The 12123-nt window shown below is 55.7% G+C and overlaps 3 protein-coding genes across 3 annotated transcripts in view; all 3 read left to right on the top strand.

Moving 5' to 3' along the window:
* LOC103899338 (hippocampus abundant transcript 1 protein) overlaps positions 1–4812 on the top strand; it is a 12107-nt gene extending 7295 nt beyond the window's left edge. The window contains exons 10-11 of the mRNA XM_009279802.1: positions 233–399; positions 488–4812. Of these exons, the coding sequence (XP_009278077.1) occupies positions 233–399; positions 488–697 (377 nt within the window). The 3' untranslated portion in view covers positions 698–4812. The remainder of the gene's footprint in view (positions 1–232; positions 400–487) is intronic.
* Positions 4813–9251: 4439 nt separating this feature from the next.
* On the top strand, positions 9252–12035 carry MADCAM1 (mucosal vascular addressin cell adhesion molecule 1). Its single transcript, XM_019472220.1, has 6 exons — positions 9252–9300; positions 10006–10272; positions 10398–10712; positions 11060–11367; positions 11440–11737; positions 11911–12035. Exons 1-6 carry the CDS (start codon positions 9252–9254, stop codon positions 12033–12035), a joined length of 1362 nt encoding a protein of 453 aa, XP_019327765.1.
* Positions 12036–12054: 19 nt separating this feature from the next.
* Positions 12055–12123, top strand: part of LOC103899432 — a 3383-nt gene continuing 3314 nt past the window's right edge. Inside the window, exon 1 of the mRNA XM_019472219.1 lies at positions 12055–12076. Within this exon, the coding sequence (XP_019327764.1) occupies positions 12055–12076 (22 nt within the window). The remainder of the gene's footprint in view (positions 12077–12123) is intronic.

The raw sequence follows: 12123 nt of genomic DNA, 5'->3' as shown, positions 1-12123 counted from the left end.
TATTATTATTATCATTTTATTTCAATTATTAAACTGTTTTTATCTCAACCCACGAATTTTCTCACTTGTGCTCTTCCAGTTCTCTCCCCCATCCCACCGGGTGGGGGGAGTGAGCGAGCGGCTGCGTGGTGCTCAGTTGCCGACTGAGGTTAAACCACGACAGCGTCCTTGAATAAATCAAGTTTCTTCAGAAAGCTGTAAGACTGTCTTCCTTTCCTCACTCTGTCCCCAGGTGTGGTGCAGGGGATGATCACTGGAATTCGGGGTCTGTGTAATGGCCTGGGGCCGGCGCTCTATGGCTTTGTCTTCTATCTCTTCCATGTGGAGCTGAATGAAATGGCTGAGGTGGAAACATTGGGTAAGGCCTCCAAAGCCAACATGGCCAACCCTACAGATGAGGTAACCTGTTCAGCTTTGTCATTCCATTTGCTGGGCTTCTTATGCCCTTGCACTTGAGCATTAATCGTTCCTCTGTTTCGCCCTACAGAGCAGCATTATTCCAGGGCCTCCGTTCCTGTTTGGGGCTTGTTCTGTCCTGCTGTCGCTCCTGGTGGCCTTGTTCATTCCAGAACACAACCTTGCACTGAGATCAGGCAGCCACAAGAAGCACAGTAACGGAGCCCAGACCCACACCCACAGCCCGCAGGCCGGAGGATCGGATGGCAAGGAGCCCCTGCTCGAGGACAGCAGCGTATGAGGTTGGGAGAGAAGGACCTGGCTTGCATCTCAACTCCAGATCAAGGATGGACTTAGCCAGTTGGAGTTTGGGGAGAGAGGGTGGGGGGAGAGAAGAAGCGAGGTAACAGACTGTGCCACTAACAGCTAATGAGAAGGGACAGGGTTTCCCTTCAAGCCAAATATTGCCAGCTGGTGCAAAAACGGCATTGTATCATCTGGTGCTGATGGAGAGGGGAAATACTGAACTGCTCCACGTGAAGGGGAAGTTCTTTAAAGCAAACCTGCCCTTGTACGTGAATACTGAACTTCATGGTGTGACCTGCCAAATATCCAACTCACCAGTGAAAAATTAAGGAGCTAGCATTGTCTTTGTTCTAATGTGAACTGAGTTGCCAGCCAGAATAAACCAAGGCATCTGTTACATGCCCCCATCCCCTTATATAATTGGTACTTGCTACTGATCCCACCGCGGCTCGGTCGGCTAACCTCGGCCCGGGGAGAGGCTTGACAGCTGCCTTGTGCCGTATGTGCAGCCTGTGCTGTGAAACACCAAGTGAAAAGTGTGTGCCTGTATGAAGAACAGATAGCGTAGTCAACTGCCAGCAGATCCTCGCTGCTGGAGGACCTGATGAATTTGCCCATTCTGGCCCAAGTGAAACTTAGACAAAAAAAAAAAAAATCTACTGACTTGATGTTCTGATGAAGATAAGAAAAATTAAGAAGCGAAGTTGCAACTGAGACAAGGGAGAATGGGCAGATGAGAGAAGGGCAACTACATGAATTACAAATGCTTAGATGGTGAACAACGTTTGTATTTCTGTTTGGTTTTTCTTTTTTTGTTACACCGATGTAACATTTGTCTGTCGCTACCTCCATAGGTAGTAGGTAGAAGGGTTTTTCAGAAATCTCTTTCTGGAACTGTAAGTGTTGTTTAGAAAATACAGTTCTCTGAGAGGTTGGAGAAACAACTAAACTCTGCTAAGCACTTTGATAAAGCGTGGTTTCCTGAGAGAAAGGTCAAAGAAATAGCTGCTTATCTTGAGCACTTTTATAAAGCATGTTGATTTTTCCCCAGGCTCTTGCCATCTGATATTAAAACCAGATAATGACTGTAGCTTGTTTTTTTTAGTCCAAAAGATCCTGATGGTGATGACTGCAATTGATTTGAACTACAGGTTTGGATTCTGTGTAGCATTTCTGAGCCTGCTATAAAGGCTTTCATTTTGTTGAAAAATGAAATTGCAACCTTTGCTGCAGGGTTCAGCTCTGTTTAGAAAGAGCAGCAGATACTTGAACTTGAGTGTTGCGAAAGAAGCTAAGACAAACGTATAGAGAACACTTGGTTGTTTATAGATACATAGAGATATGGCGAAGGGCAGGAAACGATTGTTCTCATTTGAGTAAGATCAGAAGTAATGGCATTGAGCAATCACTGGGGAAGTAAAGACCAAACTGGGAACACTTAAGAAAGTTGTTGAGGGAATTGAGGATAGAGTGGCCAAAAATAGTCCTGTCTCAGAGTGGGGTATGTGCAGCAGCCGTCGTTCTCTGGCTGGGATCCCTTCTCTGTAGGTTTGGGACAGGTAACTTAGGGGAGAAAAGCCAAAAGGGAGGGAGTACTGTCACTTAATGTCTTGGGTCTTTGCAAACGGGTAATCGTGGCTGATGCTGTGCCTGCACAGCAGTGACTGCAAATGCCATTTGCCTCTGGGTTTAATGGAAAACACCAACTGGATGACCCTGGAGAGCTCAGTCCCCGACCCACAACCGGCACAAGCAGGGGAGAGCACTGTCCGTCCCTGCTCTGGCCTGGCAGTACAGCTCGCCCCGCTCCGTGAGTGTGAGGGGACGTGAGCTCCAGGGTGTATTCAGCGTCTGACCTCTTCTGTGCGCTTGTCAGCGTGAGGGCTTGTTAATGTTGGCTGTGGACAGATGGAGAGCTGCAATTTCGTGTAGGTCTCTTAAACGCCTGTCAGACATTAAGAGCTTGGAACCACTGCCTGCCTAGGCTGGGCTGAACTAGTAGCTGAATGTCTGTTTACCAGTTTTCTGGACCTGTTAGTTATTGGAGGTGGACATTTAAGTGAAATAATTCACAGTTTGTTTCGCATTAATCCAGCCTGGTACCCAGATCCTGTAATCAGAACTGTAAGAGTAGATTATTGTCCGTGCAGAGGGCAGCCGCCTCAGACACTGAGGGTTTGCTGATGTGGATCTAATTGCAGGACTGGAGAACAGAGCTAGCAGAGAGTCTCAGTGACCTGCGGTGACTCGAGTTTTCCCAAGCTCATTGTGGTGATGCTCCGAATTCCCAGATGTTACTGGGATGGTCTGTACCGTACGTGCACAGCAAACTTCTTTCCTGAAGGAAATCCAGTCACTTAAACTTCCAGGCAGCAATCCCAACTCTGTATTGCTCACAAAAATGCCTTTTTTAGGCTGGAGCTTTGCCAAGTACATCTGGCGATGCATTTATTTACACTGTATTAAAATGAACTGAAGTAGGTTTGTCCCTCGCACACAAATGAAGTGAAATGAAACACCGAATCGTTACCTCGTTCACACTGAGGCACTCGGAGCTTCATGGGTAGGATATAGTGGAACGTTACAAAAAGACGAGCATAATTTATATGATACAAAGAATATAGAGATATATTTTTTAAAGTCCTTTCTTTTATTGAGTAGTTTATTGAAACCAATGTGTTTCTAGTCCCATTCCCTCTCACCACCGCTGCTGCCTGCGGCGTCTCAGCCTCTCCTTCCCTTTGGACAGCAGAACTAACTGGGCGAGCTTCCCTCCTCGGTCCCCGTCTGTCACGACACAATACCCGAGTTTCCAGTGATGCCGACATCCCCCGGTGCGTGAGTAGTGGACCTGGAGTGTTTTGGTCACTTCTTCAGCCCCTGAGCTTGGGGCCAGGTGATGCCGCAGGTTACTGCCGCGTCGGTGGGCTGCAGCCTGGCTGTTTGAAAGGCTCCACCGCAGCGGAGGTTTCTTCGGCTGCCGGGGGAGTACAGCGTCGGGTGGCTGCACCGGCAGAGGGTACGCTGCGAGCGCCGTTATCAGCGTGAAGGTGACTTGTACATCGGTCCCTCGCTGTGCCGGCGCAGGGGCCTCTTGCTGGCGCGGGGCCTGGCCCTGGGACGCAGCGTAGCCCCGAGCCCGGGCGCCCGTGGCATGTGGACCTGCTCTGGGAACAGGGACGCCCCATGGGGCAGGGCTGCTCGCCTGTCCCAGAGGTGTTGCTTGTTCCTGGTGCTGGGAGCAGGCAGGGATTTCCTTTCCACCGTTCTGGAGTTCCTTTCACCTGGTTCGGTGGGGGCCTCAGCCCCAGGTAACTCCCCTCCCCATCAGCGTAGGGACGTGACCCACCCACCGTTCTGCCTTTAAGTGACAGAGGAGGACTTGGGCCAAGCGGTGACGGAGCTGAAATTACCGGACCTGAATGAAGAATGTCTCATTCTGAAGGGCTGGTAATTCTGCAGCGTCCCATGTGGAGACTGGAAAATCTGTATGGAGCATTCAGCTAGTTTTGCCAATTTTTGTTACTTTGTATGAAAATGCAACTTTTTTAAGAGAGCCTTTTCTTAAAATCCCCTTGATCTGCTGTGTAGTGCCTGAGCCTGGCTATTTAACATCACTATTCCCAGAATTTGTCTGCAGTGACTTATAATTCAGGTCGGTAACAGCAATGCTCCAAACATAAGGCAAAAATTGGCTTAATTGCCCTTCTTCTGCAGTTCCAGTATTAATGGCAGCAGTTCAAGTGAGTTTAAACTGATCTTGTCGCATCAAAATACCTGTGTTAAACCATTGCTTTCTCTTTTGCCATTACTTTTGCAAAATAGTAACTTTGTACTTCACTGGTTTTTATTCTTTTCTCTGCACTTGAATGGCTGCTAACATCTTTGATTATCTTCAAAATGTGTGGGCACGTGGCAAGCCCACGTTCACTGAAGAATGGCAGTACCTCTGCTCTCTCAAAGTTTACTATTGCGTGCATTTCTGTATCTTTTTTTTTTTTTTTAAGCTAACGATGAAATGTATTTATTTCAGTTCAGGTTGTGTTTAGAACTGGCTAATCTCTCCCTCTGATGGATTAGTTATTAAACTGCTGCTTTCCTGTTGTGTTGAAGTTCTCTGTCCTCGTCCTTCTCCCCCGCCTGTGTTACAAGACAGCTTTCCAAGCCTGCCCTGTGCTTCTGCCCAGCATGTCTCGACCCTTGTAAACTGTGCTGAAGAGGTGGTTACGAGAGACTACGCATCAGGCCTTGTAAATCGACCTCCTGTCTCGAATGGGCACAAGTTGTTGAGTTATTTCCACCAATTCCTTAAAACTACAGTATTCTAGAGCAAAAAGTACTTGGAACCAATTCACATTCACCCGTGATCCTAAAATAGCTATCCAGGTTTCCACTGGAGTATTAAAATAACAGTACCTCAACAGCTCGAACTTCTCCGGTGCTCAGGCATAAAACGTTTTGAGCCCTGACCCCGCTGCTCGTCGTACTGGATGGGGGCCGAGCGCTTGAGAGGAAGCGGTTTTTGGGCAGTTTGTGCAGGGCACTATTTACAATGTCCGGCCAAGTAGGGAGCAGCAAAACACTCTGGAGGAGCGAGCGGTCTGCTGTGTGTGGTGGGCCAGTGCCGCAGTGCCGTAGCTGTCGCCTTCAGGAGGTGAAGACTTGCTGGCAGGTTTGTGTGAGCTGGGACGGGGCTGCCTGCCCCCATCCCTAGCTCCAGGTGGTGGAGCAGGTCCCTGCGCCAGGTCCCTGGCTGCTGCCTCCCCACACCAGCGCCTGCCCCACAGGAGCCTCCTCCTGGGGCTGGTTTTAACATCCCAGACTCTGTTGTCTTTGTTTCCAGCCAGGCTTAATTTAGATCTTCATCAAACTCATTTAAACACTTCTGGTGTTTGAGGATGGTACTAAGTGAACAATATAATCGCAAGAAGTATAAACACATCCAAGTCAGCTCTTGAATGGGATCTGGTGTTTGATGGCAGATATCCTGTAATGAGCTGGAAACACAAGCCATCTATTATACAGTATGTTGCCTTTTGTATTTATTTCCTCTGGACCTGAGCTTAGTTTTATTTTTTTTCATCTTTATTTGAGAAAGAACCCTCAGCTTGTCTCACTTTGCATTACTGGAGGAAAAAAGGGAAGGTATTTCAATACAGTATGTTGTTGGCCGTCCTCTCCTCGATGCGGTGGTCGTTTGGATGGCGTGCGCAGCCCAGCATTGCTGCGATGGGGACAGTGCAGCCGTGCCACCGGGCGAGGGGCAGAGCAGGTCTGTGGGATGAGCCTCCCCAGGGTGGGATTCCCGTGTTTTGCACCATGCAGAAAACCTTAATCTTGTTCCAGTCGACCTCATTAGCACCTACTCCAGCCCTGTCTCTTCTGATATCGGGCGTTAGCGAGTGCTGGTGATGACAGCCTGGGGCTACACCCCAGCCCGAGGGGCTCCGGCGCTGAGGCGGTGGCGCGGGGGCATCCTGTGCCGGGGGCCAGGACTCATCCCTCTGCGATTTGTCTCTCCCCGCTGAACTGTTTTGTTTCCTGAGGAATGCCTCTGGACCGAGCATTGCCCAGTGAGAGCCCCCTGCTCCTGCCCCTCAGGAGGAAGCACAACCGGCTTCCAGGAAAAGTGTTCGGGCTTCTGTTTCTTGAAAACCATCGTTCCCTTCGCTCTGACCCGAAAGGTTTCCTGTTGGGTGGAAAACTGTCCTGGTGTCTAAGCTTGCTCTTTCCGCCCTGTGTCTGTAACCTGTTGATCTTTCTTTGCCGTATTCGGGGCAGGAGGAGCTGCCTGTGCGCGCCTCCGGGATGGAGGGAAGATCCTCCGAGTCTATTAAAGGAAAGACCCCAAGTAGGTGGTGGAGCGGGAACTGCGGTGGGTTGCTGCATGGGGGGCGAGGGGGAGCTCGGGGCCAAACCTGCGAGAGCTGCCTTGGGGGCCCGCTGCTACATTACTCTGAGCTTGGACGAGTCCCCTGACCTCTCCCTGGATCGATTACCGTGCCGTTAGAGCCGGCCCTCGTGGAGTCTGGAGGTTTATCAGGTTTCCGTAACTCTGATTTCCTCTGCGATCCATCTTGCCCATCTGCCCATGTGGCGGAGGCCAGGGCAGCTCCCAGGCGCTCGCAGCATCAAGTGCTCTGCAAGCCCCGAACCAGAGGAAGTGCATCACGAGATGATGGACTTTCTGGTAGCTATTAATCTCCTGATGACAGGTCCAGGAAACTTCTTTTTTAAAAGAAAGGCCTGCTCCATAATTGCTCAACTCTGGTTCGGATGCTGATTTATGGGGTTTTTCTTTTCTCACCTGAAGCATCACTTTGAGGGGCACCTGGGGGCTTGGGGTGTGATGCCGAGGGCTCGTGGAGAGTTGCCTCTCACGGGAATGTCAGTCCAGTCCCTGACGGCAGTGGCCGCTTTGCCCCCTGCTTGCAGGTGGAGGCTGTGCAGCTCCACAGCCCCCAGCACCAGGCATGGACCTGGCAGCCAGTGCAGCCGGCGGGCCGAAAGGCCAGGACCGATCCCCCCGGGACCTGTCGGTGTTGGTCCATCATTGCAGGAGCCCTAGCTGAAAGCTGCACCAGACCCCAGCCAAGGGTGGCGGCTTCCAGATCTTGGAAAATTTATTTTTTTAACTGCCTCTGTTATGCCCCTCCTGCCCCAAAATCCTGTAGCAGTGAGAATGGTCTGTGAGGATGGTATTTCCCTTCTTTAAACTCTTACTTGGTGACGTTATGAAGTAATCCTTCCCCTAATGAAGTAACTCATCGCTTGGTGCTTACCCTCTCTGCAAACCACTGTGGGTGTGCAGCCTGTGCAGCCCTGACTGTTCCCTCCCGGGGCTCGCCTGGGGCCTTCGCTCACCCATCACCCATGGAGGGACCGGTGGGGTGGCCTTGTGCATCCAAGCGGGCACCCCGGATCCGGGCTGTGGGAGCGGGAGGGGAGGTGAAACCCTGGCATTGCGTGCGTGTCCTTAGTGTCCTGGGCTCGCTGCTGGGAAAAGCCTGGCCGGCGCAGGGAGCAGCAGTGGCCGTGGCTTGTCCCACACCAGGGCTGGGCTGGGGGCGCCGGTGGCTGCTGGAAACTCCGGGAAGTGGCTCTGTTAACACAGGATGGAAGGAACAAAAACCCCAGAGCCATTAATCACTCGGCTTCGGCTGAATGTGCATATTTGATGGCGGCTGTTTACAGAGCACTTCCCTTGCTTGGAGGCCTCCTGGACCGTCATAGGATTAATTCCCCGGCCTCCCGAAAGGATGCGCGACGCGCCCAGTGCCTGGAGCTGCCTCTCCGGAGAGTTCCCAGATGGGAAACGGCCGGGTCCTGCGCCGACTTTCCACCTTCTGCGACAGGAGGTGCAGGGCTGGGCACATCCCCTCCCTCAGCCCTTCAGCACCTTCCCTGGCCCGGGCCGCAGCCCAGTGGGATGGGATGGGGCAAAACCAGGCCCCTCTCTTCCCAGGGAGCTGGGTAGGAGCGAGGAAGCGATGCCAGACCTGCCATGAGACAGAGGACAGGCACTGAGGCTGTGCCAGGGTCTTGGGGCTAGATAATGCGGGGTAATCAACGTCTTCCACGTGGTAGCACTTTCTCCTTCTATACCATAAAACCAACACTCCCAGGAACACCTACTTTCATCCTTGAGAACACCCTGTTCTGGGAGTAAATGGTGTTTGCAGCCCTGATGAGCAGCACGCAAGCCTGGGGCTGGACACCTCCTCCCTCTGCCCTGGGGATGCGCCTTTCCAAACCCCACGTTTTGGGGCAGTCAGGGCTCGGGCCGGGTTCCTCCCGTGTGCCCTTGTGCCACTGCCCAGGCTGGGATGGGGACTGCCCGCTCCCAAGGCCACGTTCCCCCAGGGGTCCTGGTGGGATGTGCCCTGGGCAGACACTGAAGCCCCAGGCTACCCTCCCTCCGCCCCGTGTGCCAGCCGCAGGCAGCCGTGCTTGCCGGTGATGTTAAACACGGGCCCTGGCCCCGCTATTGGGGCAGGGGGGCTGAGACAGCCCCTCTGACAAGCAGGCATCCCCAGCCAGCCCCACGATGGTTCATTTCAGCTGTTGGTGCTTGGGGCATGAAAATGGCTGTTTTGCCAGGCGCTCTGGGGTGAACGGTGGAGCCTGGTGAGAACTGGGGAAGGGACGGGATCTCGGCCACGTCTTGGGGTGCAGGTGCCTGCGCAGGGCTGCCCAGTGGGGGTGATGGGGGCCCCTGCAGCCATGTGGGGACCCTTTGGACCAAGGGCTCTCCCAGATTTAGGGCTGCCGGCACAGCCTTCAGCTGCGAAGCTGGGTGTTGTGCAAGAGCTGAACTTGGAAGAAAATCAGAAACCTCCCTCTGGAAATACCCCTCGGGCTGGAAAGTCGCGGCAGCCCCGGGGCCGGTGCTTGTGGGGGCGGTTCCTGCAGAGCTTAAGAAGGGCTGAGGACAGGGCTGGCGACCAGAAGGAGACAGCCCCGGACGGCTGCGTTCACTCTCTGGAAGGAGGGAAGGAAGGAAAACCAGCCCTTGCTGCTACCCTGCCCCGCCGCTGGCTCTGCGGGCGATGGAGCCAGCTCCTCTCCTCCTCCTCAGCTTGCTGTGGGGCTGCAGTGGTGAGTGCTGCGGGGGCCAAGTGCCATCCCGATCCCTTAACCCACCGTGCTGCCCGGCCCTGCCTGCTGCTCTCTTCGCTTTACCACATGGCACCATGGGCCAACATGGCCCCAGGGTCTCCCCGCTGTTCAGCCCCGACGGCCGCCATGTCCCATGTGTGTCGCTGCTACAGCGCTCCTCGTCCCGGCACTGCAGCCCAGCGCTCAGAGCCACGGAGCGCACCGCCACGCGAGCGACAAGCGTGTGCCTGGCCTGGGTTCGCTGTCCCGCTGACAGGAGAGCAGCGATGCAGGTGAAGGATGAGAACTGGGGGGGGAAGGGGTGTTTGGGCTCATTTCCCCGAGAAATGGCTGGAGAATCTCAGTGGTAAACAGAGATGGATCAAGTGGCAATGCCTATGCTGGGGCAGACCCGGGCTGGCAATCGCCACAGGCGTGTCGGCTCTGCGGCACTCCCGATGCCTGGTGGCGGTGAGCAGCTGCCCCAGAACAGCGGCACTGCGCAGGAAGCCTCGGCCGCCCCTAATGAGCTGTCGCTAACGAGCAGCCCCGCCGTGATGGGGAAGCAGCTTGTGCAGCGCCTGAGTGTGACCATCCGCTTCTCAGCAAACAGGGGAACCAGTGCGCTGTTTGCCTTGTAAACGACTGGGTTCTGGTGATTGTCCCCTTCCCTAAACCCCATGGCTTCCTCCTTCCTCCACCCAGGGCGACCGGCCGACAAGCTGGCGGTGGTGCCGCGGGAGCCGGTGGTGCGGTATGGGGGCTCGGCACAGCTGAACTGCTCCCTGGCCTGCACGGGGGGTACGGTGCAGTGGAAGGGGCTGGACACCAACCTGGGGAGCATCACCTCCTTCCCCACCCACAGCATCCTGCATGTCAGCAGCGCCGTGGTGGCCACAGGGGGCACCAAGATCTGCCAGGGGACCTGCCATGGGCAGCGCTACCAGCACGCTGTCGACTTGAAGGTCTACGGTAAGCATCCCCCAGCCTGTCCCTCGCTACCTCCCCAGCAAAGTCCTGCATCCCCTGAGGCAGCCCGCTTCCTCATGAGCGGCGGTGCCAAAAATCACCGCTTGACACTGCAATTCCTCTCTCAGCCTTCCCGGAGACGCTGCAGCTGGAGGTGGACCCCCCCACCCTGGAGCCGGAGCAGCCTGCCAGCCTGCGCTGCTTGGCCCAGCAGGTGTACCCGCTCATGGGGCTGGTGCTCACCTGGTACCGGGGGGACCAAGCGCTGAAGGAGGCAGACTTCGATGTCATGGAGACCGACGAGGAGCTGTTTGACATCGTGTCCACGCTGCTGGTGGCCGGGAAGGAGGTGGGAGAAGGGATGGAATTCAGGTGCCAGGTGACGCTGAGCATCGGGCAGGAGACCTTCACCCGGGTGGCATCTGTGATCGTGAGCACTGGGGGTGAGTGCCGGGGTGAAGCTGGGACCCAGGTTCGCACGTTGCCCCATCCGCTGAGCTGACCCCCCGTTGCCCTGCGCTGCTTGAAATAGCTTTGCTGGAATGGGAGCAGCCCCCATTTCTGCACTGCTCTGTAAATCTCCCGTCCCCATCCCTGTCCCCATCCCTGCTGCTGTGTCAGCAGTGCCTGTTTGCTCCTGCTCGCTGCCTCTCCCTGCCCAGGGCTGGCTGCATTCGTGGGGTGGTGTGTGCGGAGGGAGCTGTCACCCCATGGGGATAACATGTGCCAGAGAGGCCCCGTTCTGGCTCTGAGCCGCGGCGAGGCCACCCATGACCTGCTGTGTTCGCAGCTGTGACGGAGCAGCCTGTGGCCATGGCCACCTCCACAGGGAGCCCCCGGACAGCGGCAGCTACGACGGGGAGCCCCAGCACAGCCGGGCCCGTGACCACTACGGCACTGCCCCCAGAGCCGAGTGTCCCCACACATGATCCCACCACAGCCCTGACCACCACACTGCAGGAGCCCGATGCTGAGACCATCCTGGAGCCAGCTGCTGCCACCAAACCCCCCTCCACAGAGCGCCCTGCTCCCCGTGACCTCGTTGCAGGCAGTCCCACGGGACGTCTGGCCACCACCATGCTTCCTGGCTCCAGCACCGTGAGCCTCCCAGCTGAGGTGCAGGGGACGGCTGCGGACAGCATCAGCTGGGGCTCTCCCCCGGCGGAGAAGGGGACAGGACCATCCGTGGGGACAGCGCCCGCCTGCAGCCTGCAGATCTGGTCGCTGCCTCCCAACGGGACGCGGGGCAGGGCCCTGCGCATCGAGTGCCGCGCACAGTGCGCTGGGAACGCCACGGTCCGCTGGCTGCAGACCCCGGTGGCCCTCTCGCAGTACCGGGAGGAGGCGGTGGGCAGCAGCTCCACGCTGTGGCTGGACCGCACTGAGCCCCGGCACCAGGGCCACTACCAGTGTGTCCTGCTCGGCCACCGCTCCCAGGTGGTCAGTCTGCAGCTGACAGTCTTGGATGGTGAGTGGTGGTCTGCAGCCCCCTCTCCCTTACCCCCCATCGCTTGGGCTTGGGCTGCAGCGAGATGTGTTAGTGCCATGTTCAGTGCTGGGGGGTGTTATGCTCACCCCTGGGTATTTGCTGGCGTGGGCAGAGTCTGCCTGCAATTATACGTCCTTCTCATGTCTTTGCAGAGTCGTTCAGCGCGGGCCCCGCCATCGCTGCGGGGACAACGGTCTCGCTGTTGGCACTGATCGTGACTGGCGTCATGTCTCGTCGCCTGTGGAAACGATTCAGATCTCAGTACGAGCTGCCCTAGGAGTGGGAGCTGCCTGCAGATGCCCACAGCCCTCCGGCCCAGTCCCTGCTGTCGCCCTTTCTGCTGCCGGCCTCGCCCGGCGCCTGGG

The sequence above is a fragment of the Aptenodytes forsteri genome, unplaced genomic scaffold (genome assembly GCF_000699145.1).
Source record: "Aptenodytes forsteri isolate BGI_AS27 unplaced genomic scaffold, ASM69914v1 Scaffold147, whole genome shotgun sequence".
In the NCBI taxonomy this organism is placed as follows: Eukaryota; Metazoa; Chordata; class Aves; order Sphenisciformes; family Spheniscidae; genus Aptenodytes; species Aptenodytes forsteri.
The sequence above is the reverse complement of the archived record's forward strand: the minus strand, read 5'-3'. Positions and strand labels throughout refer to the sequence as shown.